General features: G+C 41.7%; 1 protein-coding gene across 3 annotated transcripts; it reads left to right on the forward strand.

Annotated features, from left to right (window-relative positions):
* The first annotated feature begins 4,967 nt into the window (after nucleotides 1–4,967).
* pdcd4a (programmed cell death 4a) lies at nucleotides 4,968–22,981 on the forward strand. 3 transcript variants are annotated; one of them, XM_085356926.1, is made up of 11 exons: nucleotides 4,969–5,401; nucleotides 11,430–11,732; nucleotides 12,356–12,453; nucleotides 14,783–14,896; nucleotides 15,229–15,450; nucleotides 15,786–15,883; nucleotides 15,974–16,088; nucleotides 19,450–19,557; nucleotides 21,109–21,219; nucleotides 21,302–21,441; nucleotides 21,813–22,981. In XM_085356926.1, exons 1-11 carry the CDS (start codon nucleotides 5,365–5,367, stop codon nucleotides 21,862–21,864), a joined length of 1,398 nt encoding a protein of 465 aa, XP_085213052.1. In that variant the 5' UTR covers nucleotides 4,969–5,364; the 3' UTR covers nucleotides 21,865–22,981. The 3 variants fall into 3 exon arrangements, with proteins under 3 accessions (XP_085213054.1, XP_085213052.1, XP_085213053.1); XM_085356927.1 differs by lacking the exon at nucleotides 4,969–5,401 and adding an exon at nucleotides 8,482–9,318; XM_085356928.1 differs by lacking the exons at nucleotides 21,109–21,219; nucleotides 21,302–21,441; nucleotides 21,813–22,981 and adding an exon at nucleotides 19,694–21,102 and having other exon boundaries at nucleotides 4,968–5,401.
* The last annotated feature ends 874 nt before the right edge of the window (nucleotides 22,982–23,855 follow it).

Here is a 23,855-nt window from a genome sequence, read left to right on the forward strand (position 1 = left end):
ACAAAATCCAAAACACGTGCAAAATCCAAAACACGTACAAAATTCAAAACACGTGCAAAGTCCAAAACACATGCAAAATCCAAAACACGTACAAAATTCAAAACACATACAAAATCCAAAACACGTGCAAAATCCAAAACACGTACAAAATTCAAAACACGTGCAAACTCCAAAACACATGCAAAATCCAAAACACGTGCAAAATCCAAAACACGTACAAAATTCAAAACACATGCAAACTCCAAAACACATACAAAATCCAAAACACATGCAAAATTCAAAACACATGCAAAATACAAAACACGTACAAAATCCAAAACACGTACAAAATCCAAAACACGTACAAAATCCAAAACACGTGCAAAATCCAAAACACGTACAAAATTCAAAACACATGCAAACTCCAAATCACAACGGAAGTGCTCCAGGACGCTAGGGGCAGTGTTGAGCTCGATTTGTAAAATAAACGGCAAGTTTGTTGCAAACACATGGGCTCTAGTCTCCGTTGCGCTTCCCAGGTTGCCTAGCAACTATGATACTAACAGCTGGAAACGTGTCATACAACTTTTTTTGACAGAAATGAAGGAGAACATTTTTTTTCATTTGTTTGTTTGTTTCTACAAGAGCTTTGTGTGATTTTATAAGTATCTGAGGCTGAGACTACAGGACAGTAAAACATGATTTTTGGGCTTCATTTCTGTACTGAACAGTCATTTAAGATTAGCTAGTAAATAACAATTAGCTAATGTTGTTCATGAGACTAAAGTCATATCACTTTGGTAATGTAAATATAATATGGCCAATATTATGGTTATTATATTAGTCATTATTAGGTATTACAGCAGTGAACATGAACTCTTTGTCAAATACTGAGCTTCAGTACAGATTCAAGTTGCAGTTATTTACATGTCTTACCACCTTAAATCTTCACTCAAAGACAAGTATATAGGAATGACTGCCAAATTTATTTGCCACTGAAGCCGAAGGATGGCATCTGAATAAAACCTCTCTTGACATGCCTAGATGACATTAAAGCTTGGTTGGCTCTAAACCTTTTAAATTTGAATGAAAAGAAAACAGATTTGTTGGTGTTTGGACCCAGTGGCCCCTGTGAGTCCTCTTCTTTTCATTTGGAACCCCTGGAGGTTTATTTTAAACCTGTTGTTACTGCCCTTGGTTTTAAGTTGGACCAGTCCATTTTTATCATTTAAGGCGACTGGCAAGAGTGAAATCGTTTCTTTCTAGGCAGCACTTTGAAACCGTGATCCATGCTTTTATTTCTTCCCCTGTGGACTACTGTAACGCACTTTATGTGGGGGTCAGTCAGTTGTTACTCTGACATCTGCAGCTGGTTCAAAATGTATATTGACAGTGCATATATAGGTGTATCATATATAAGAGACAAATGTTGTTCCTTCAGTATGTTGGCATTACTAAATTTGGCTCAAATGCTTACATACATGTGTAAAAAGAAAATGTACAAGCTGTGAGCTGTTTCAAATCAAATCACTTTTATTGTCACATCACATGTGCAGGTACATTGGTACAGCACATGTGAGTGAAATTCTTGTGTGCGAGCTTCACAAGCAACAGAGTTGTGCAAAATACAATAATGTAAACAAGCAAAATACAAGAATGGCTACATCTGAAACTAATAAATATATGTACAATATATAATAGTATATATATGTTTCTGATAAAATGAAGAGTAGACTGATGTATTAAATATTCCTTTATTGGGTGAGAAAATCAGACCATGTCATAACTGCTTTAAGTCATACAGAATAGATATCAGAGCCTTAAACAGGCTGACGTCTGCTAAATGGGTCAAACTGGGCAGAAAGTATACAAACACATAACATCCTTATAGAATATGATGTAACACTATAGATCAACTTACCTCAGAATATATAAAGCATATAAACAATTACAGCAATATGATGCAACAAACACAGCAGTGCTACTGATCCAAAATACTCAAAGCTTCATAGAACTGAAACAAACATTTATTTTTAGTTCCATTCTGCTGCTGATACATACTTTAGGTTTCTGAACATCAAACTTGTTGCTGCCTTTCATAGTGCGTAACTTGAAGGCCCTGAGTACTTTCTCCCACACTGGAAACACTGGAATGATAAAATTATTTGAACATTACCTAATAAGACTGATTCAGGACAGACAATTAGTTATTTTAAACTTTTCTAGCAGTCCTTCACAAACAGGGAACAGTCTGTCTATTCTCTCCATCTGTCAGCTGCTGCTGGCTCTTCCTCCTCCTCTTCCTCACATACTGCTGAGATTGTCCTGGTGGATCATCAGGGGTGCAAAGCCTCACAGATGATGTAATGCAGTGGGTCCCTCAGTCTGTCCTCACTCTGGGCACTTGCAGGTGTCACACATAGAAATCAAATGTGTGATAAGCTGCAGGATTCAAACACAAGTGTGACTTATAAATACATGTTCATACTTTTATTCCACAATCAGAGAGAAAGAAACAGAGAGAGAGTGCAGGACAGACAGACAGGTGACAGTCTCAGGTGTACACACTGCTACAAAACAGCACCAGAGAAGGAGGATTTAGTGTTTGTGTCATTACGAGTGCTAAACAAGAAGAGTTCCCAGATGGTACAGTGGACACATGTGTGACTCCTGTGATTAAAGCATCTTTCTTTCAGCTTAAGGAGTGAACCGTCAGCTGACTGACATGACTGACTTTAATTACGCATAAAATCATCACATTCTCTGTAAGATTAAAGTCAGCTATTGAACGGCGAATATTTTGAAGTGAAGGCTTTAAAACCAAGTTAGTACAAACGTCGCTAATGTCACATAACTTTCCCGACATGTTGCCAACAGTAATGTTTTAATGTTCTTCATTATAAAAACATTTGCGCATAAATAAGTGACATAATATTCAGTACTTACTTCTGGAAGTTTACTCTTCGTCCGCTCCGCTTCCGCCGTTTTTTTTCGGCAAAATTATCCAAACCACCGCCGCGCTATGAAGTCTGGGATATGTTGGGCCATGAAGGCTACACAGACCCATCCTTAAAATTCAGGGAAATTAAGGACGCATTTGAGGGCCGCATTTCGAGCAGCCTTTGAATTGGGACAGTCTTTGTCGTGTCGCTGTGACATAATCGGCCTTAAAATGCGGCCTTTAAGGCTGCAGACCCCAAATCCGGTCATTGGTACTTCCTGGCTTGTGTAGTTACTAGGTAACAAAAGCTCAACACTGCCCCTAGCGTCCTGGAGCACTTCCGTTGTGTTTTGGATTTTGCATGTGTTTTGGAGTTTGCGCGTGTTTTGGGGTTTGCACGTGTTTTGGATTTTGCACGTGTTTTGTATTTTGCACGTGTTTTGTATTTTGTACGTGTTTTGTATTTTGCATGTGTTTTCTATTTTGCACGTGTTTTGTATTTTGCATGTGTTTTGTATTTTGCATGTGTTTTGGAGTTTGCACGTGTTTTGGATTTTGTACGTGTTTTGGATTTTGCACGCGTTTTGTATTTTGTACGTGTTTTGTATTTTGCACGTGTTTTGGAGTTTGCACGTGTTTTGTATTTTGCACGTGTTTTGTATATTGTACGTGTTTTGTATTTTGTACGTGTTTTGTATTTTGCATGTGTTTTGTATTTTGTACGTGTTTTGGAGTTTGCAAGTGTTTTGGATTTTGTACGTGTTTTGGAGTTTGCACGTGTTTTGGATTTTGTAAGTGCTTTGGAGTTTGCACGTGTTTTGGATTTTGTACGTGTTTTGTCTTTTGCATGTGTTTTTTATTTTGTAAGTGTTTTGGAGTTTGCACGTGTTTTGGATTTTGTAAGTGCTTTGGAGTTTGCACGTGTTTTGGATTTTGTACGTGTTTTGGATTTTGCATGTTTTTTGTATTTTGTACGTGTTTTGTCTTTTGCATGTGTTTTTTATTTTGTAAGTGTTTTGGAGCTTGCATGTGTTTTGGATTTTGCACGTGTTTTGGATTTTGTAAGTGTTTTGGAGTTTGTACGTGCTTTGTCTCTAGGGGCCACCGTAGAGGAACAAGGCTGATCCAAATATCTGCACCACTAACATCTGTTCTCCAATCATTCAGTGGCCCCTGCAGTAATGTGACTGAAGAGTCTGCATTTCAAAGAAAACTACTTTAGGTACTCATATCAGGGACAAACAGGCACTGTGCGATGGACGGTTTCTTTAAAATCTTTATTGGTCTTAAATAATTAAATATATGTGTAACAACAAAAAGATGAGTAAGCCTATATATAAAAGGATATAGCGCATCAAAAGGCAAGTAAACACACACAAACTACCCCATAGCCCTACTTTAAAAGTATAATAATTAAAACAAAACCGATCATTCATGCATAAAAAAAAACCCTGACGTAACCTCTCTAACCATTCTGATGAAACTCTGCTGGGCGGTAATCCTGTTGAATAGAAGTGGGCGGAACAATACAAATATGTTAGTATCGATACCAACACTGGAATTTCAGAGCTACCAGCGTAGTAGGATTGTTACTTTGTTTCTATCCTCTGAGTTCAGCATGTGGTCCACTGATCTGTGTTAAACAAATTATTTTTTGGAAATCAAAAATACACAAAAAAAGAAAGGCAGAAAGGTGAGTTCTTGCTGTCTTAACAAATTATTGTGGAAAGTAAAAGTCGTAGTGATTTAGTTGTCATTAAAATGTGTGAATTTTCAGAGTGACACTGCTCTCACGCTGCCTTTACGGGTTAAAAATATCGCTATCAGTATCGGTATCAGCAGTTCTGGCCCTGTATTTACTTGGTATCGGATCGATATCAAAAAACAGCACTGTTTGGGTATTTTCCGTTGGAGACGTGCAGACGTTTGCTGCTCTGTGATTGGTCGCTAGGGATTAGCACCCACCCCCTGCGCTGACCACTCCCCGTCCGCGTTTTCGACACGTGACTCCTCTCGCGTCGCTCCTGCAAAGTTAAAAACAGACTTTGTTTATCTTCCAGGCTGTTTGATGAAATGCTCTTCAACTAGTTCACCCGCTTCCTTCCCCCCACAGCGTGATTGTTTTTTTTTTTAACTTTACACCCCAGCTGTGCACGCGGACAAGAGGACTGAACTCCTCCATCTCGCGCCTTCACTCATTTTTACTCATCTTTTTTTTACTCCTCTCTAAGCTAAGCACGAAAAAGACACTCCAGCGTCTCTCTTGCCCGTAAAACTCGCAGTAAACGAGGCTGCTGTGCAGAGGTTTGACCTGCAGGACTGTTATTTATTTATTTTTATTATTTTATTTTAGTGGGGGCCCTCTTGCAGCTAACGGCAGCTCGACGGGAGGAGGAGTGCACCGCCAGGGGTTTTTAATCGAGCATTTGAAGAGAGAGAGCGCCATGGCGACCGACATGGACACCGCTCCTCAGGCCGACGGTGAGTGGGTCCAACCTCGATGCGAAGCCTTGGAGAAGCAACCACACAGATAGGGCCTCCTCGCTCGATCCATTGTCCCTCCTCGCATGGGACTGTCTGCAACGCCAGCCATGCTCCCACTACCATGTGCTCCGTTTAAAAAACCAGACACGCACACACAGGGAGGCGGTGGTGGGTGCAAAAGATTACAAATAAATCTGTGCACTGTAGCGCAGATTTGCGTTTTCGACTCGCACCAAACCCCATTTGTATTTTTACTGTTTTTTTTTTCTTTTGTGAGCTTGCTGTTGGTCTGCTTTTACATTTAACCCTTTCGCGCTTTTGATTGGACGAGATCGTGCTTACTTCCGCTTTTGCGAGTCGTCGTTGAGACTTTTTCTTATAGTCCATCTTCGATGCCAAGGAAGCGCGCACACACAAAAACGAACAAAGAAAGGAGTTTGTGTTTAAGCTGACAGACACGATTCCTCCGTCTGTGCGTGCGCGTGGCACCATGTCACCCTGCGTGTTTTAAAAGCTGTGCAGGTGGCATTAAACCTCAATATCCTGCACCAAGTCATATGTTGAGATCCGGGTTTGCGGAAGATATCACCGTGTTTGATCATAGATAGAAACGAAACCGAGGTTGCTTGTTTGTTTTTTGCGTTCTTGGGTTATATGAGCGATGGTTTTGATGATCATTGCGCTCTATTTGTTGTTGTTGTTGTTGTTGTTATTGTTGTTTTATGGTAACATGACCCACATGGTTTCGACGGTGATGTGGAAATGTACAGCCCACTCCAGAATACGAGCCAACAGCGAAACCTTACATAAGCTCTGCGTTGCAGTGCATTTAAGTGTTACATAAGAAATGCATTATTAGCGCCAAGGTTGTATGGATCACACTTACCATAATCTTCCATTGGTTTGTTTGCCTGAAAACGCCCTGCAGCTGCCTGTCCCAAGGTTGTCTGTGCAGACTGTATGTGTGTGTGTGTGTGTATATGTATATACATATATGTATGTATATGTGACACCCCACATGGTGCATTATTGGTATGTCATAGTAGTGAGAGCATGTGTGCACGGATGGGTATTTCTGCATTAACTTCCTTGAAGGTCAAGCCTCATTGATGAGGTTGCGACAGACACCGTCAAAGAGTCTATTGTCTGGCTTGGAAAACAAGAAGAACGGCTCCTCGTTAGGTCGTGGATCAGTCTGAGCTCACACAGCAGTGGGTGTAAAGTCGTATTAATCCGCCCAGATGATCAGACCTTTAGGCCGTTTCTGTCAGTTCTGCAACAAGGTGCTGCTGTTAGGTGTTAATTAAGGTGTAATAAGATGAGTTATTAGTGGCTGAAGTGATGGCTTTGCACTGCCAGAACATCCCATCTACTGGGTTTAAATGGGAACTTCTGCAACAGAACAAGCCTCTCCTCACTTTCAAAACTGTGTCAAGTGCAAAAGTATTTGACCCTGGAAATAGTTTTGGAGCTTCTTGCAGCTTTTATTCTTATTACACCAACACAATCGACTAATGGCAGCGCAGCGTTTGCATTTATCCTCCTCTTTATGGTCATTTGGCACGGATTTAAAAGGGCTTCTATAAAAAAACTTGGTCTAAAAATTAGACACTGCCCCTGTGAGCAGGATGTTTCCCCACAGTGTGGGAGCAGGTCTGTGATCTCTTCAGAGAGAGAGCATGTGTATATATGTGCATTAAGGGCATCGTGGCCATAAACATCACGTTGGACCTCTTTGTGGCTGCTCTTCTTTTGTTACCTCTTCACATTTGTGAAAAACATGTTTGCACACACCATCAGGCCCTTTAGTTCGTAAGCTGAGCAAACCGCCCGTGCTTGACAACACACGAGTGATTGGCTGATGATAACAAAACGAGCCATCAGCCTCTCGACTGTTTATCAGAGTAGCTCTAATCTTTTGTGAGCACTTTATCATTGTCGTTGTTGTTCTGCAACCAGCAAACGTTTCCAACATAAAAAAAAACAAGGACCGAGCACTTTCTTTTTTTTTTTTTTTTTCTGTCTTTTTTTTTGTTGTTGCACGTGTGGCCTGCTTGTGAGCCCGCTGCAGTTGTATATTTAAGCACAAATCACCATCCAAGTTTAGGCTAAGTGCCTGGCACATGTTTTTAAGGAAAAATTCTGTCGGAGTTTCTTTTCATTAAACTGAAATGACAGTTAAACCTCAAAGACATCCACACCCTACCCCCTCTTTTATCATGGTGCAGATGCTTATTTGGCCCCAAAGGACATCCCACTCACATTTGCTTGAGTTAATGTAGAAAGATGTCTATATATTTACAGCTACTCTTGATTTTAACCCTCTGAAACTGAGATTAGTAGTTTGTGCCGTACATATTTACCTTTTGTGAAGCCCTTGTATGTGCAGACTACACCTGAGTGTGAGTATTTGTTAGAGGGTAGGGTGTGTCAGCTGAAGCTTTCTTTGAGAGTGAACATGTTAAATATATCCGTCATCTACACATCAATGGCTTTGACTACGTCATAAGACGTGCAGACTTTGTGCTTTGACTAAAAAGAACTTGCTGTACTTGCATACATCTAACTTTATACTTGGGCAGCACATGTACTATATTTACAGCTTTGATAAACTAGGTGCATCCCTTTGGAGTAATGTGAAAACTCTGCTCCACTGACCTTCTTCTCATTCATGCACGCCTCGGTCGTGCAGATACTTAAAGCTGAACTGGGCCGATCATGTTCTCTGCCAGCGACTAGCTCCCATATGTCATGCAGGGCAGAGGTCCTGCGCTGGCCTGCGTCTGCCTATATCTGTATGTGTGTTAAGTGGGTGGGAGGGGGAGGTTTCCATTGGGTGCTCTAGTAGGTGTGCAGTGTTAGTGTTAAAGGCTAGAGTGCGATTTGTTGTTGCAGTTTTACAGGACTGCGACGGTGACACTCAGGCCTGTTTTAAGAAGACAGCCATGTGGTCTTTGTAGAGTCTAAAAGTTAGCAGGCTTGGTTGGATTTGCTTACATTTTCTTATGCAACTCTTGTCTTTGCAAACTGCTTTTTTTTTTTTTTTTTTTTTCCTCTGTGCCTTCTCATTTTTCTGCTCCTTTCCAGTTGGTCAGTTGTGTGTTTGGCACTTTGCCATTGGGTAGTTCCTAATTTACTGCCTGGACAGGCCCTTGTGGCCTGTGCTGAGGAGGGAGGAGGAGGAACCAAAGGAGGAGGAGGTGACACGTGGTCGGTTGTTTACAGGTTTTGGAAGGTTAGGGTGTGGTGCTACTTTTACTTCAACAGGTTAAATCAGGATGGTTCCTCCTTCCTTTTCTTTGTTATTAACTTTACTGTGAACTCTGCAGATGTGTTGTTTTGTTGTAATGTCATTTAAAAAGAAAAAAGAAAAGCAGGAAACCACAAGTTACAGTTGGTTCTCCTTTTTTTTGGATACTTATCTGTTGCTGGGACGCCCTGTGTGTGTTTTCAGCTTGTCCTTATAACCTGTATGGCTATAACTCCACAAACTTCCTTTTGGAGCCATGCATTAGGGTGCTGAGTATGAATTTCACCCTCAGGCATTCCTCCTGCTGCTTTCCCTCACTCCTACAGTGCTGTCATGTGATCATTCATGGACCCAGCCATGCCATATGTAGTCAAGTCCACTCTAGCTGCGCCCCACAGACCGCGAGAACATAGAGGAGTTAAAAAAAAACAAAAAAAAAAACTGGCGTCAGCATTTCTACAGCATGTGCTCTCCTTTGCTCGCTCCCTCCTCCCTCCATGCCTGCATCACAGCTCCAGTCACACTTGTTGGTTTGTTGTTTGTTTCACCACGCTTGCAAGAAGCTAACTTTCGGTTAATTTATGTTCCCTTTTTTTTCTCCATACACCCATAGAAGCGTATTAAAATACCGACTCAATCCACCTTATGTCTTCTGAAAATGCTGGTGAGTGTCAAAAAGCTATGCATGCGAGTGAGTTTGCACTGCAGACTTCCTGAATAATGTTTTGCCTGTTATGTGACCTTTGGTTTGCTGTGCAAAACACTGCCCTGACACACACAGGTGGACAGAAAGCCAGTGTATTAGCTTAAGTAGGGCTGGGCGATATGACCCAAAATTCATATCTCGATATTTTTTAGCTGGATGGCGATATAAGATATATATCTCGATATATTTTTTTAAAGCCATAAAGTAAGAACAAAAAGAGAGTTCTTAGTCAAAGCTGTGTCCCAGATGTCACACAGGCACTTTTATTAACATAGAGCAGATGTACATAAAATTTAGTCAAAAATAAATTATGAGCATTTATTAAATAATAATGCTCCATAAATAAAAGAAAACAATGTTGTTTTTGTGCATAACAAAAAGCTCACAATTGTGCAGTCAAAATGTAAACTAAAAGACGCTGAGCACAATAACAAAGACAGATTTCACAGCTGCTCTGTTCCCAACTTGTACTGCGTGACTGACAGCCTGGAGTTTGAAATCCGCTTCGCAACCACGTCTCTTAACAGGTGCCATTTATAGTCCTTATACACAGTAGGGTAATATTACGTTGAAGCACAGTACGTATCACTCCGCGAGGCTCAGCCGTAATGCTCCGACAATCCATCAAGCGGTGCAGCTCCGTAGCTTACCAAAGTCGTACTAAAACATTTTTTGACAGATTGCTGAGCGCCGTGTTCCACATAAAATCGGTTCGCGGCCATCAAGCACAACCAGAATTCATACATAAGGCGCACTGTCAACTTTTGAGAAAATGAAAGGATTTTAGTCCGTGCAGCCCCTCTGGGCTGCATGGCGTTAGCGTGGTTAGCTCGTTAGCGTGGTTAGCTAGCTAACACGTTGACGCCGTCCAGCCCCACGCACGGGGCGATGCGCAGTAACTCGTTAACGGAGATTTGCCGTGTCCATCTTGTCGCTTCCTGCAGGTGAAGCGATGGGGGACGAGGAGGAGTTGTGTTCAGTGAAGGAGAGGCGAGGCCGAGTAACATTGCGTAAAGACGAAAGTGGACGAAAGAGAGGCAAACCTGCGGCTCCACAAGTATAATTATAACGTAACATAGACTATATCGATATAAAGGATATTGTCACATCTTATATCTCGTATAAAAATATATCGATATTTTTTAAAAACTCGATATATCGCCCAGCTCTAAGCTGAAGGGTGCACTTGATTGTTTGCAAATGCAAGAAAAATTAAGACTGGAAGTTGGCCCGTAAACCTTCGGTATGAACTATTTTGCTATAGTCGTGCAGCTGTTCTTATGCAGAAAAAGTCACAAAGCGAGACTTCTTGCACAACACCGATAGGTTAAATGTTGCCATGTCGTCTTGCCAGAGTGAGTCTTGGCTTTGTAAACATCCACGGGAAATACAGTCACCATTAACTGTTCAGGCTTGCAGCTAAACTTGGCTTTAGTAACAGAGCTGTACCTTTTTAAACTCACTTTTTAAATTGTATTTATTTTTTTGTGTTTTACTCAGACAAGAGCAGTTTTTATGAAAGTTGCTTACCTCAGAAATCAGTCCGCTGCTGTAGGTGATTTGAGTCGTCTGTGTTATTGTTCAGAAAACTAGTGCTGGATTATTTTTAGACTCGTGTGTTGTTACTAAATAGTAGTTTAATGTTTACCTTTTACTGTGGCTTCCGTTCTTGTCAGTGTGTCCTTTGTTTTTCTTTTTTTGCAGTCGTCACAAAGGGCAAAACTGGGAACACTTGAGAGTGTTGATGTTTTTTAAAGTCGCTCAAATAATATTTAAAGTTTTCCACTGTGAAAAACTATTTTTAAAGGTGACGTTGGTAGATGATCCATCTACCAATCAGAAAACTCCCTTTGAACAGGAAGAAACCTCCAGCAGAACCAGCCTCAGGGAAGGGCAGCCATCTGCAGCGACCGGTTGGGGTTAGGGGATGGAGACAGGACAAAGACGTGCTATAAAAAACTTTATATTTATTGTCTGTATACTTGTGGCCATTCTGTGTACTTTTATAAGGTTGTTTGTCACAGTGTAGACCAGTTCATTAACGAACAAATCCACTCCTCTCACTGCAGGGAGGTTTGCTCCTGGTGGCACCGTGGCGGAGGCTAACCATCCGTACAGCGACGACGACGACTCGCTAAATGAGGCCGAGGTGAACGGCAACTGGACGCCCCAGGAAAAGGCGCTCCACGAGGCTCGTCTGAAAGCTAAAGCCAAGCGTCGCCTGCGCAAATCCTCGTCTCGCAACTCCACCAGCGAGTCTTTCTCGGAGTCGGGAGAAGTGGCGGGTGGTGACCCGCACAGCCCGAAAGGCAAAGTCAACACCAATGACCGGAAATCCAGGACGGGCAAAGGCAGAGGCCTGCCAAAAAAAGGTATAATTTGCAGTCCGCTGCAATTTTCAGCCCTTTTTTCCATTAGTTTCTACTTGGATCGGCTCAACGCGACTCAAGGGGCTGTTATAGCAACACAACAGAACGTCCAGTGACATCATTTGTTTGCAACACGAACGCTACAACAAAGGCGGACATTGAGGCGATTGCATACCTGCTCCTCACTCTGTGGCATTTTGTCAGACTCGAGGACCACAGTGTTGTTTCTGTGCAGCCAATTCCCCTCGATGCTCTGTTTCAAAAATGACATCACTTTTTCAGATCGCCTCGAATTGTTTGGAATCCCACCCGAGTACGTACTTAAAAACTACTCGGTACCAGGTGAAACCCTAAAAACCACGTTGAGTCGTGCCGAGTAGATACTGATGGAAAAGGGTTATTAGCGATGTACCTTCTTTCTGAATCTGTCCAAAACTGCATTGCTGCATCTGGTGCTTTCACCGCTCTAATTGATTTGGCACCTTTTGAATAGTGTGTAGCCGTCACCTACTCAATGCAATGCAAGCATATGGCATTATAGTAGCAGTGCAGTTACGTTTGAAGCAATGCATCCTGAGCATCATGACTTATACTGCTGACTGTTAATGCTGACTCTTCGTGTTCAGGTGGGGCAGGTGGTAAAGGAGTTTGGGGAGCTGCTGGGATGGTTTACGAAGATGAGGAGCCCGACATACACGACCCCAACTATGATGAATCTTATCAGGTGAGGCCGCTGGGGGGTTTGTCTTTTAACACTTCAGATTATCTGCAAGCAGGTTTGTTTTATATCTGTAAGTCCTTTGCTTTCAAATGCTGGCATCCAGCAGTCAGGGGGCTTTTGTTTGTGTTTTTTTTCCTTCCAGCAGTCAGTGCATTGGATGGCACCCTTTATCTCTTTATGTCCACGTTCTGATTCTGAACTGCTGATGAGATGCATTGTAATCCATCTCCCATGCTACGCAGAAACACCGGAAATGTTGACAGTAGGATTTCCTGGGAAATACAAGACTGTTTTCATATCAAAAATCTTAACAAGCTTTGTTTGAAACCCGTTAAAAAAATTGGTCTGCTAGCATGTTTCTTAAATCCAGATGGCTCCGTCCCATTGCAGTCAACACTATTTGCAATCTTTAACCCCGTTATCATCCATGTGACGCCAAAGGCCGAGTTTGTTTGTCTCTTGCTGCACTTGCGACTGAATGCAGGCTGGGAACGGCGCTCCTGTCTGTAAAATGCTGATAACTGTTTGGAAATGGCTCAGAAAAGCCGGTGTGATTTCAGCCTTGACTGGAGCACGAAGGTGGCGTAAAGATGTTGACTGTTAAAAGGGAACTGGGACAGAGTGGTACAGAAAAATAGACGAGACATGTGCAGACTGTGGACTTTGAATCAGACTGCACAGATCACCTGATAAAGGAGCTGCCTAGAAATGGGAACTGTAACACGCTGGAATGCCTCTTTCCTCTTCTTTGACTAATTATTTTTAGGAGGTGGTTTTTCCTTAAAATAACTCAAATAATTAAGAGGACTTGTAGAAATGTATATGTTAGCCTGCACTGAGATTATCATTTGTGCTCCAGGTTGTTCAAAACCTCAGCTGAACGTTAGTTTACTCATATCCTTGGAATTCGTAAATACAAGTGTTGGGACAGAAGTTTAGGTTAAAGCTCACCGGTAGCCCGTTTTCAGTCAGTGTTATGTTTACACATCTTCTGTGGAGTTTTTGGTATGCCCAAAAAGGAAAAGTTTTCAATAGATGAACTGAAAGGTCAAAATGGTTGTGAGACTTTCAAAGGTAACAACTTCTGGTTTCTTTGGGGAGAAACACAAACTCAGTATGAGTCTTGCACAGCTCTCTGGGGATCTGGTGGATGTTCAGAGCTTTAATAACGGAAAGAAAAGCACCTCAAGAATGAATATGGATGCTCTCGTGAAAATTCCAGTGAAAAATATCTTATATATCACGCAGTTATACGAAATTAGCTCATACAGTACAGTGCAAAAGCCTCGAGTCACCCCTCGTTTCTTTGTATTTTAAAAGAATTTTCTTTAAGCTACTTAACACTGAACTACGACTCATTCAAGCATAAAAAGGCCGCCTAATTCGAGGATGAACCAGTGTTGTCTACACATAACAGACAAAAAACAATTCCAGCATTTTGTTGCTACAAGTCCACACAGTGTGTTCCCATTTCTTGAGTTCAATCTATAAGAACACTAAAGTTAACAGGTTGACTGTCATAAAAAATTATTTTTGGACCAATAAGGTCATTTCCTAAGAGCTATTAGGCTTAAAACTTAAAATATCTACAGCAGATGAAAGTATCTGAAAGCCTGACACCTATGACATCAGAAATGGTCTCATTGGAAGGGTAACTCTCAAGACGCCATTCTGAAGAAGACTGAGGAATATGACATTACACAAGAAATGGGCTGAAAATCAGTTTTAAAATCAGTTTTAACAGGTCTTATGGAGTGATGAATCCAAACTTAAAACTTTTAGTTCAAATCAATGCCACTATGTACAGAGGAGGTCAGGAGAGAGGCACAACAGTGAGTGTATAAAGCCATCAGTAAAACATGGCACATTCAGTAACATCTGGAAAGCATCCAGGAGAACGGGGTTAAAAAAAAAAAGAGGCAGCCGGCATCCAAAGAAGAGCTTTGAATGTCCTTCCAGGATCTTGGGAACTGTTCCTGAAGACTACTTAAAGAAATTACAGTGAAGCCTGTCTCAGAAGAATAAAGGTGTCCGTTTGAGTCTTAAGCTCATTAGAATTATACAAACTCTGTTATTGACTGTTTTACCCTGTACAGAATGTTTGCATGTTTCAAACCACTGCACCTATTTTCCTAGCAAAGTATAAAGAAATGAGGGGTGGCTCAAGACTTTTGCACAGTACTGTAAGTTGAACTGTGTATTTTAGAATTGTTGAAAATACTTCATATAATCCTGAAACAAAGCTGATGAGAAATTCAACAATGAACGTGCATCCGCTCTGCTGTGCGTGCTTGTTTCTGACTGACGCCGCGTGTGTGTATTTTTTACACAGGGGGACACGGTCTACGAGACGGTCGTGCCCGAGATAGACGAGAAGGAACTTGAGAAAATGGTGAACCCGATTGTACAGGAGTACTTTGAGCACGGGGACACAAAAGAGGTTCAGGTAAGTAATTATAATAAAGCTTTTGAAGTCTGTGCATGCTGACCAAGAGTGAGCAGGTTTAAAGAACAAAGCTGGATGACTGAAGTAATGTGGAGCTTTTAACAACAGGTGTATTGGGCTGTGCTCACCCTATGCACGGGTGCCAAGCACACGAAGGCACTCCCTCTCTCAGTGGCCTGCACTCGCACTGTGCTTTGATTGTCTGGGCCTGATTAGGCTTCGGTTTGTGTCTCTCGCTTCTGAAAAGCATAATGTGTTTGTGTTTTGGGGTCATTTTTAAAAATGCTTAAACTGTAAAAACTAAATGCAGTTCTCCCTCCAAACCCTATCAGATGCTGTTGAAGGAGCTCAATTTGGGCCAGCACAAGTACGAGTTCTCCTCTCTGGCTGTGTCCCTGTCCCTCGAAGGCAAGGCGAGCCACAGAGAACTGACCTCCCGCCTGCTGTCTGATCTGTCGGGGAAGATGCTGTCGCAAAGTGAGATGGGGCGAGCTTTCGACAAGATGCTTAAAGAGCTCCCGGACCTCATCCTGGACACACCGGATGCCCCGCAGGTAGAGCTGATGCATGATGGGAAGAAACACTCACAGATATGCTACCAAATATAACTGTGTGCTTCAGAGGGTGGAGAGGGTTCAACCGTGGTTAAGTGTAAACCCCTTTTTATCCCAAAGGTGCACACAAATCCTCTTCAAATATTACACATGCTCTTTGTATCTTTCTTCTATTACGAGGCAGCAAAATGTTGCATACTAGATCGCCACCTTCAGCAGTGCAGAGGCCTAATACATTTAAGAGCTAAAACTAAATAATAAAACAAATGTTAGTCGGGTATGTTTGTTATGTGGCTTCACTTGGTTCGCTTAATCTTTCCTCCTGTTCCTTGCAGATGTTAGGCCAGTTTATAGCCAGAGCCATCGCAGACCACGTCCTCCCCATGTCATTCCTGGACTGCTACAAGGGCAAAGTGGACTGTGAGCATGCCAGGTGAAAGCTGCAGTTCAACGCGTTGTAAGAAAGGCTGTATTGTGCCCCTGCCACCCTTCCCCTCCACCTAACTGTGATCCTTTTCTTTAGAGTGGCTTTAGACCGCGCTGCTGTGCTGCTGTCCATGAAGAGGGAGATGGTTCGCCTGGACAACGTGTGGGGTGTCGGTGGAGGTCTGAGACCTGTCAAACATCTCATCAAAGAGGTAAGCCTCACCCCGTTCAGAAACTGATAAGTCACTCGCTTGTGATATCATAGTGAATCCCTCACATCGGAGTTCCAAGTGTGTATTACATTATGTAATGTAAACAGGGCGAAAACGGTGCATGCTGGGTAGAGCGCCACAGTCTAGCTGCTGTGTCAGCAAAGATTTTTTTTCCCCCCTGAGAAGTGAGAATTTAAAAAAGAAAAAAAAAGGCATGGGAGGGGCAGACATAAACAAACACACTCTCACAGTAGAGTCTCTTTCTGCCAAATCAATACAATAAACAGTGTGTGAGAATATAAACAGGATTTAATTTAAATCACCTTATAAGCGTCAACATATGCATAGATTTAAAAAACCCAGAGTGTCCTGCAATAACATGATAAATAAATGATTAAAATTAAGACAGTCTCAATCGATTCCTCTCCTTGTGTCTTGATCCCTCCCTCTAAAGGTGTGAGGAGGCGAGGGAAAGACACAAGGAGACAGGATTTGACACAACAAGCCTTCTCTCTCCTCTGCTCGTGTGATGCACATTATGAACTGAGACACGCTTTAACGTGGCGTACTGAAATTGGTTTCTAGGTCGCAGGCCGGAGGATGGAGGACAGAGGATTAGTGCAGAGTGTACCGTGCAACTTCATGTACACTTAAGTCCATATGTTTCCCTCCTTTTAAATTATGGGGTTTAAAAAAAGGACCTTGTTAATTGCTTAAAAATGGGGTATTGTTGTCACCCTGCCAGGTGGGCAGGGGCAATGGACACGTACGTTTGTAAATGCAACAACGTGAGAGCGATGCGATGTAGGAGTTTTAAAATGATACCGTAGGTTCATCTACTTAAAATCTTGGGACAAGTTTGGATCTTAGTGACCTTGACCTAAGGATCAGGGGTCAGAGGTAAAGTTTTATGAAAATCTACTGAATTTGATACATAGGATTTTGAAATTGATACCATAGCTGTGTCTGTGATCACCAGTATTTTTATGCACAATGACCTGCTTTTTTCCAGAAGCTCCAAATTAATTTAGCTGACTGATGAGCAATTTCATGGCCAGGTGAGGCCTATTCTCTTATTTAATGGCAGCTGATCCATCTGGAGATCATCACATCAGAAGTTAATTGAAAATGTTACATTTCTGTTTTATAGCTTGGCACTTTAATTTTAAATATGAGGCTCGAGGAGATCTCACTGCGGTAGTGGCAGTGTATCATTAGGCTGAAAAACTAAAATAAAACCAGTTGGAGAGAACAAAAACTTTAGGAGTGACCAGATCAACAATCTGCTGCATTCTCAACAACACCAAAAGAAGGCAACTAAAGTGGAGGTTAATTGTTTCCATGGTTTCCGTGAGTTTCACTCAAGAACAAGAAGGGCAAATTAACACTTTGGGGGGGAATGATTTGGACTGATGATGATAAAGTGCGCTTAGAGAAGAGAAACGACTCATAATCCAAAACATACATGATGATCATCGTGGAGGCAGCATTACGGCACAGGTGCGTATGCAGCCGGCCCACTAGGGTTTATTGATGATGTGGCTGCTGATAGAAGTAGCAGGATGGACTGAAGTGGACGGGGCTATGCTCTCTGTTCAGATTCAGCCAAATTCTGCAAAACCGATTGGACGATGCTTCACAGCGCAAGTAGATAATGAGCCAAAGCCCTGCAAAAGCAACTCTAGATTTTATGGAGGCAAAGAAATGATATACTCAGGCGCCAAGTCAGTCACCTGATCTCAACCCAGTAGAGCGTGATTTTTAGTTGGTAAAGACAAAACTGAAGGCAGAAAAACCCACAAACACGCAGCGACTGAAGGCAGAGCATCTCAAGGGAGGAGACGCAGCATTTGGCTTCCAGACTTTAGGCAGTCAAATGCAGTGCAAAGGATTTTTCATCCAAATATGAAAACAGTCTTTATGTTTAAAATTGTTAGTTTGTCCAATTATGTTTAAGCCTCTGAAAATGGAGGGCTGTGTATAAAAATGGCTGTAATTGTTAGACAGTTAACACAAAACTCTTGTTAAACCCCTTGAATTAAAGTTGAAAGTCTGCACTTCAATCACAATTTACTTTTTTAAACTTATTTTTTATTGAAAATGGCTTAATAAGTAATCATAATAAGTAATCATCTGCGTGTGCTTGTGCTGATGGGCTCTGCTACTCGGTCTTTTGTTTCTCTGGTTTGTTTTTGTTTACAATCACTCTTCAGTAATCTGGGATTTTGTTGCCGTGTGAATGTGGGTGTGGACAATGTGGGAGTTCCACTTGAGGAAAACAAACCCAAACTGTAAGTTGTGCAACATTTAAAAGAGTGCGAGTGAGAGCGGTGTGTCAGCCTCGGTAGTTTTCAGACCCGTTGCTGAATTGGATCCAAAGTTGACTCAGAAGTGTTGGTCATGCTCAGTGTTTTGAGCATCTTGGATCAATCACGCTCTCTAATCGAATGACTAATCGTTCCATAAATAGGTTGAAGTAAAACCATGCTTCCTGATGTACGTGCAGATCTGCAGTGAGAGTGACATAACCAAACCTGCTATAAAAACAGAGCGGAGACTGAAAATTCAAGCAGAAGTGCAAACAAAGAAATGTTTTTCTTTCTGTCGGGAACGTTAAACATTTCATGATAGATTTTATTTCCCAGATGAAGGTTGGGTTATTCCTGGAGTAATGGCTAGATGAAAATATTTCATAGGCTTTAAATGTTGTCTGGTTAGTTGCAGATTCTGTAATTTGGCAGTAAAAAAAGAAGAAAAAAAGAAAAGGAGCAATTTGATAGCAAGCCTTCCTTGTGCAGCTCGTTCTCTCCTCTCTTCTGATCTCCTCCCACCATCATGTGCCTTGATGTGCTTCACATGTATGATTTCTGGCTCTACGTTGGATTTGAACGTTTCTTTTTGTTGTTCTTTACACTCCCTTAAATTGCTCACCTGAGCTGGTCTAAAACAATCTGTGATTGGCCAGAGTCTCCCATCATGAGTGGGTGTCTTTTAAATGAAGGTACAGGGCTCTAGTTAGCCTTTTTCCTGCTTGTGGATTTTCTGTGCATTGATGCCAGGAGACATGTTTTCATACTGGAGCTCCTAACAGAAAAAGATTTACTTACATTTCTGTATACTCTCACCGTGTTTATTGTACATAAACATGGTGAGAGTAAGCACTGGGATAATTCAGTGTAGAACACTGTATGCATGGCTCTTTACTCTTTTATACCTACTCTGAATTAAACGTGGGTTAGTTAGTCTTGATGAGTGTTTGACCTGCAGCTCAACTGATGCGGCAGCAATGCATCAGTTCAGTCTTCTGCTGTGTTTGATAACGTTGCCACACACTGCTAACGTGGCTGTTTGTTTGTTTCAGATGAATCTTCTGCTCAAAGAGTATCTGATATCAGGAGACGTGTCGGAGGCGGAGCACTGTCTCCGGGACCTGGAAGTGCCTCATTTCCACCATGAGCTGGTCTACGAGGTATCCACAGCTTTTTATTTGTTCAAGTCAAGTGAGGTCAAACAAAGTAGAAGGTTTATTTTTTTTCTACTTGTTCTTCACACATAACAGAATAGGAATTAAAATCTGTAAACTGAGCCTTTTTTTTTTTTTAAAGTGTTTTCTGTCTCTGGTGTCGAGTCAAGTAAACTGAAGAGCAACACTGGGAAGAAAAAAAGAAACTGATCGGTGACAGTCATTTCTGCTTTCTGCCAAGGACACTGTGTGTTTGGCAGTGATTGTCTCTTATTTGCAGTACATGTATTCGCTAAGCTCACTTCAAATCAGTCAAACCAAAATGTGTCCTTGTGTAAGTATAAACAGATTACTGGTTACCAAATTTCAAACGTGCACACAGTTGACAAGCTCAATTTTGGATGGCAAGTTTTTCTGTTCCATATTAGACCGAGTGCAAACAGATGCACGCTTAGTGCACGTATGGCAGCGGTGATAATTCTGCTTCCTTGTGTGACCTTGTGGGTTCCTGCTAAGATTTGCATAATGTTATGCAGCTAATTGCAGTAGAGCCAGTTTTACTTTTCGGGCATGCAGACTTCAAAAACGGATTTTTTCACACAGTCCAAGGTCTGCAAAGGGCACAACTGAGGAGAGCACAGTCGTGGCAGTTTCACCCCCCCTTGTCCTGTCTCATGTTAGTCTAACAGTTGCCTCGGCTGTAGGCTGTAGGCTGAAACACTTTACAATGCTGTAAAATGTTCAGCTCAGAGAATGTTGATGATTACTGGCCTCGATTCTCTTACTTCGATTCATTGATCGGATGATGATACTTGGTGCGTGTTTCTCAGTATTGTGCGTCTATTTCACTTCAGTTTTATTTATATGCTGTCAAATCACAACAGCAGTTTCCTAAAAGTGCTTTATATTGTTAAAAAAAGACTCTTCAACAATACAGAGAAACCCCAACAAGCAGATGAACCTGTATAAGCACGCATGTGGTGAAAGTGGGAGGAAAAAAACTCCCTTTTAAAAGGAAGCAACTTCTGGCAAGACCAGTTGGGGGTGAAGCAGGGAGACGGGTCCAAAGACACACTGGAAGAGAACCAGAGATTAATAATAATAAATTATGATTAAAGACAGAGTAGTGTATAAACACAGAGAGAATGAAAAGGAGAGTGGAAAAAGAAACGCCAAGTGCATCATGGGAAGCCTTCAGCAGCTTAGATCTGTTGAAGCATAACTAAGGGAGGATTCGGGGTCACCTGCTACAGCCCTAGCTGTATTCTTTATACTCTTTATCAAAAAGAAAAGATTTAAGCTTAATCTTAAAAGTAAACAGGGTGTCTGTTTCCCATTTCCAAACTGGGAGCCTGTTCCTGAAAGCTGAAGGCTCTTTCTCCCGTTCTACTATTAAATATCCTGGGAGCCACAAGCAAGGTAGCAGTCTGAGAGTGAAGTGCTGTATTGAAGTGATACGGTACTGTGAGGTCTTCAAGATAAGATGGGATCTGATTATTCGAGACCTTGTATGTGAGGAGAAAGATTTTAAATTCAGTTTCTGAATTCATTTTCCAGGCTGTAGTGATGGTGCTGGAGTCTAAAGGTGACACTGCCACTAGTATGATGATGAAGCTCCTGCAGTCCTTCTGGAAAACGGGCCTCATCACTGTTGATCAGATGAACAGGGTTAGTCTCCTTTTATTTTCTACCATTTTATGCACTGTATCACTTTCGTATTACTACTTATACATTTTTTTTTCTCCTGCAGGGTTTCCAGCGCGTCTATGATGAGCTGCCTGAAATCAGCCTAGATGTGCCACATGCCCACTCTATCATGGAGACTTTTGTGGACCTGTGCTATCAGGAGTCTGTCATCACCAAACAGCTGAGGGATGCCTGTCCCTCCAGGTGAATCGGGGTTTATTGTCTATGTGATTTCAGGTCCGTTCCACTGAGAGTTTCAGAAAGAATCCGGAAAATAATACATCTTGTCCCTGTTGACAATAAAGGCGTGAAGTGAAGGTGTAATTCCACATTTATCCATGCCAAAACAAAACAATCAAACATAAGTCCCTTTAAATGAGCTGGTACTTATATAGTGCTTTTCTACTCTTATTTAAGCACTCAAATTGCTCTCTCACTTCAAGCCTCATTTACACCAGCGCCCTTTTCTACTTCTAAGTGCTTTTAACTCGTAGAGTGACGTCACTCACAGTTCCAACAGCAGTGAGCTGCCTACCAACACTAAAACATTTCTCTGTCTTGACTTTCTCCACTAGAGGGCGGAAGCGTTTTGTCAGCGAAGGAGATGGAGGGATGATCAAGACCTAATCTACAGGAGGAAGAGGGGGCATCAGCAGCAGCAGGAAGAGGAGGGGGTGTCTACTGGTTCTTACACCCTGTTTCTGCTCCAGCATGTTTCCCTGAAACCGGACATGCCTGCGGTCTAATGTTTCCTTGTTCCTCTCCTGGTAATGTTTATAATGTCATCAGTTAAAACCAGCGTTTGTTGACGTTTGGTGGAAGTAAACCGAAAAGAGCGGCCTGGGTTCAGATCCCATCATCTTGTTCGTCACTGCTTTCTTTTTTTTTTTCTTTTGACCTTTTTGTGATGAATATTCTCTGAGGGTTCATGTGACACTTTTGCCTCAGTCTTTGTACCTGTTTGTCAAGAATAACACAAGTCAGAGCTGCAGAGCTACAGGGGGACAGGCTGGGTTACGTGGGTGATTAATTGCTTTTGTCTCTTGCTTAATTTCACCTGTTACCGTGTCTTTATTTTTTATTTTGTTTTCATTCACATAATGTGCTATAAATGGAAACGCGCACTCAGAGGGACAGAGCATACCGTATCCAGCGAGCACTTAGTAATTTAGCTGAGCAGAAAGGATCTAAAACTCTTCAGCTTCTGTCCTTATTTCGAGGATGCCATGTTTCGTACCTCTTGTTTAAGTTGTTCATTAATGTTTTATGAACAGTGATGACTTTTTTTTTTTTCCTCCTCCTTGAATTTTGGGCTTTGAAGCCAAATGTTTACTTTCGTAAAGCACCAGTGAAAGCAAAAGGTGTTTTGGGCACTATTTGGGTGTTTATCTGAAACTTGCATCAGGGCAAATACACTTCAGAAGCCATTTCTGAAAATGAAGATAAATTGGGGTTAATGTGATTTCAAAATAAATAAATGAGCAATATTTTGAGCACTCTGCTTGCAGTTAACTCGTGTATTTACAGCCACGTGGTCAGCAGTTGATTCTGGACAGGGTAGCCTTCGGTGTGCAGAGACGCTCTAGACGGCGGCGTCTGGTAATTGTCTTTAATGGATTAAGTTTAATGCATGTGTAAAGACAACCCCAGCTTTTCTTGGAAAACGGTCATTGAGACTTTTTCTGCCCCTGTCTTACAGTTTTACATGTTGACCAAAGTTATAATAAATATATTTCATTCATTAAAAAAAGTAACAAATTGAAGTTTCTGTATTTTGTCATTCATGCGAGCAGCGCAGGTGGATAAGTAAGGTTGGAAAACCAGAAATATACAGTCACGTGAAAAGGAAATGACAATCTTTTACTTAAATTACTTAAAGCTCAGATGAACAATACACAACATAATGCATCTTCTAATTATTTTACAAAAACTAGTACATCCTTAATTGTGTTTATTTTTGTGGAATAAACTGATAATCAGCAATTGTGATCTGGTACATTCAGGTGAGTTTACAGGATTAAAAACATCAAAGATCACCGAAAAGCACCTGTTGCTGCCATCAGTCTGGGAAGATTTATAATGCCATTTCCAAACAATTTGAATTCATAATTCTTAAGTCTGGGGAAAAATAATTCACCAGTGGAAAACATTTAAGACAGTTACTGAGAGTAGACATTCCAGGAAATTCGCCACCAGGTCACACAAGTCTCTTTCTTAAAAAGAACATGGCAGCACCGGATAGATTTGCAAACTTTATCTGAAGAAACCACAGGACTTCTGGAACAATGTCCTTTGCACAGAGGAGATCAAAGTGGAGATGTCCTGCCATGAAGCACAGCACCACATTTGGTGAAAACCTAACACGGCAACTTGGTAGAAAAATCTCATGCCAACTGTCAAGCACGTTGGTGGGAGAGTCATGATTTGTGCTTGTTTTGCAGCCACGGGGCCGTGGTACCTTTCAGTCACTGTTTCAGTGTGTGAATGGGTGGATGACTGGTTGTGTAAAGCGCTTTGGGGTCCTTAGGGACTAGTAAAGCGCTATACAAATACAGGGCATTTACCATTTCAGTCACTGAGTTGATCATGAACTCCTCTGTATACCAAAATATTCTGTC

Source organism: Diplotaxodon limnothrissa, linkage group LG6 (assembly GCF_057381915.1).
Source record: "Diplotaxodon limnothrissa isolate DT_005_m linkage group LG6, D_limnothrissa_male_GT1.1, whole genome shotgun sequence".
Taxonomy (NCBI): domain Eukaryota; kingdom Metazoa; phylum Chordata; class Actinopteri; order Cichliformes; family Cichlidae; genus Diplotaxodon; species Diplotaxodon limnothrissa.

Bases quoted from the DNA above. Each gene is read 5' to 3' on its own strand.
- pdcd4a (XM_085356926.1), top strand. From the start codon at position 5,365: ATGGCGACCGACATGGACACCGCTCCTCAGGCCGACG. The intron at 5,402-11,429 runs GTGAGTGGGTCC...CTCTCACTGCAG, and splicing joins CACCGCTCCTCAGGCCGACG to GGAGGTTTGCTCCTGGTGGC. The intron at 19,558-21,108 runs GTATCCACAGCT...TTCATTTTCCAG, and splicing joins ACCATGAGCTGGTCTACGAG to GCTGTAGTGATGGTGCTGGA.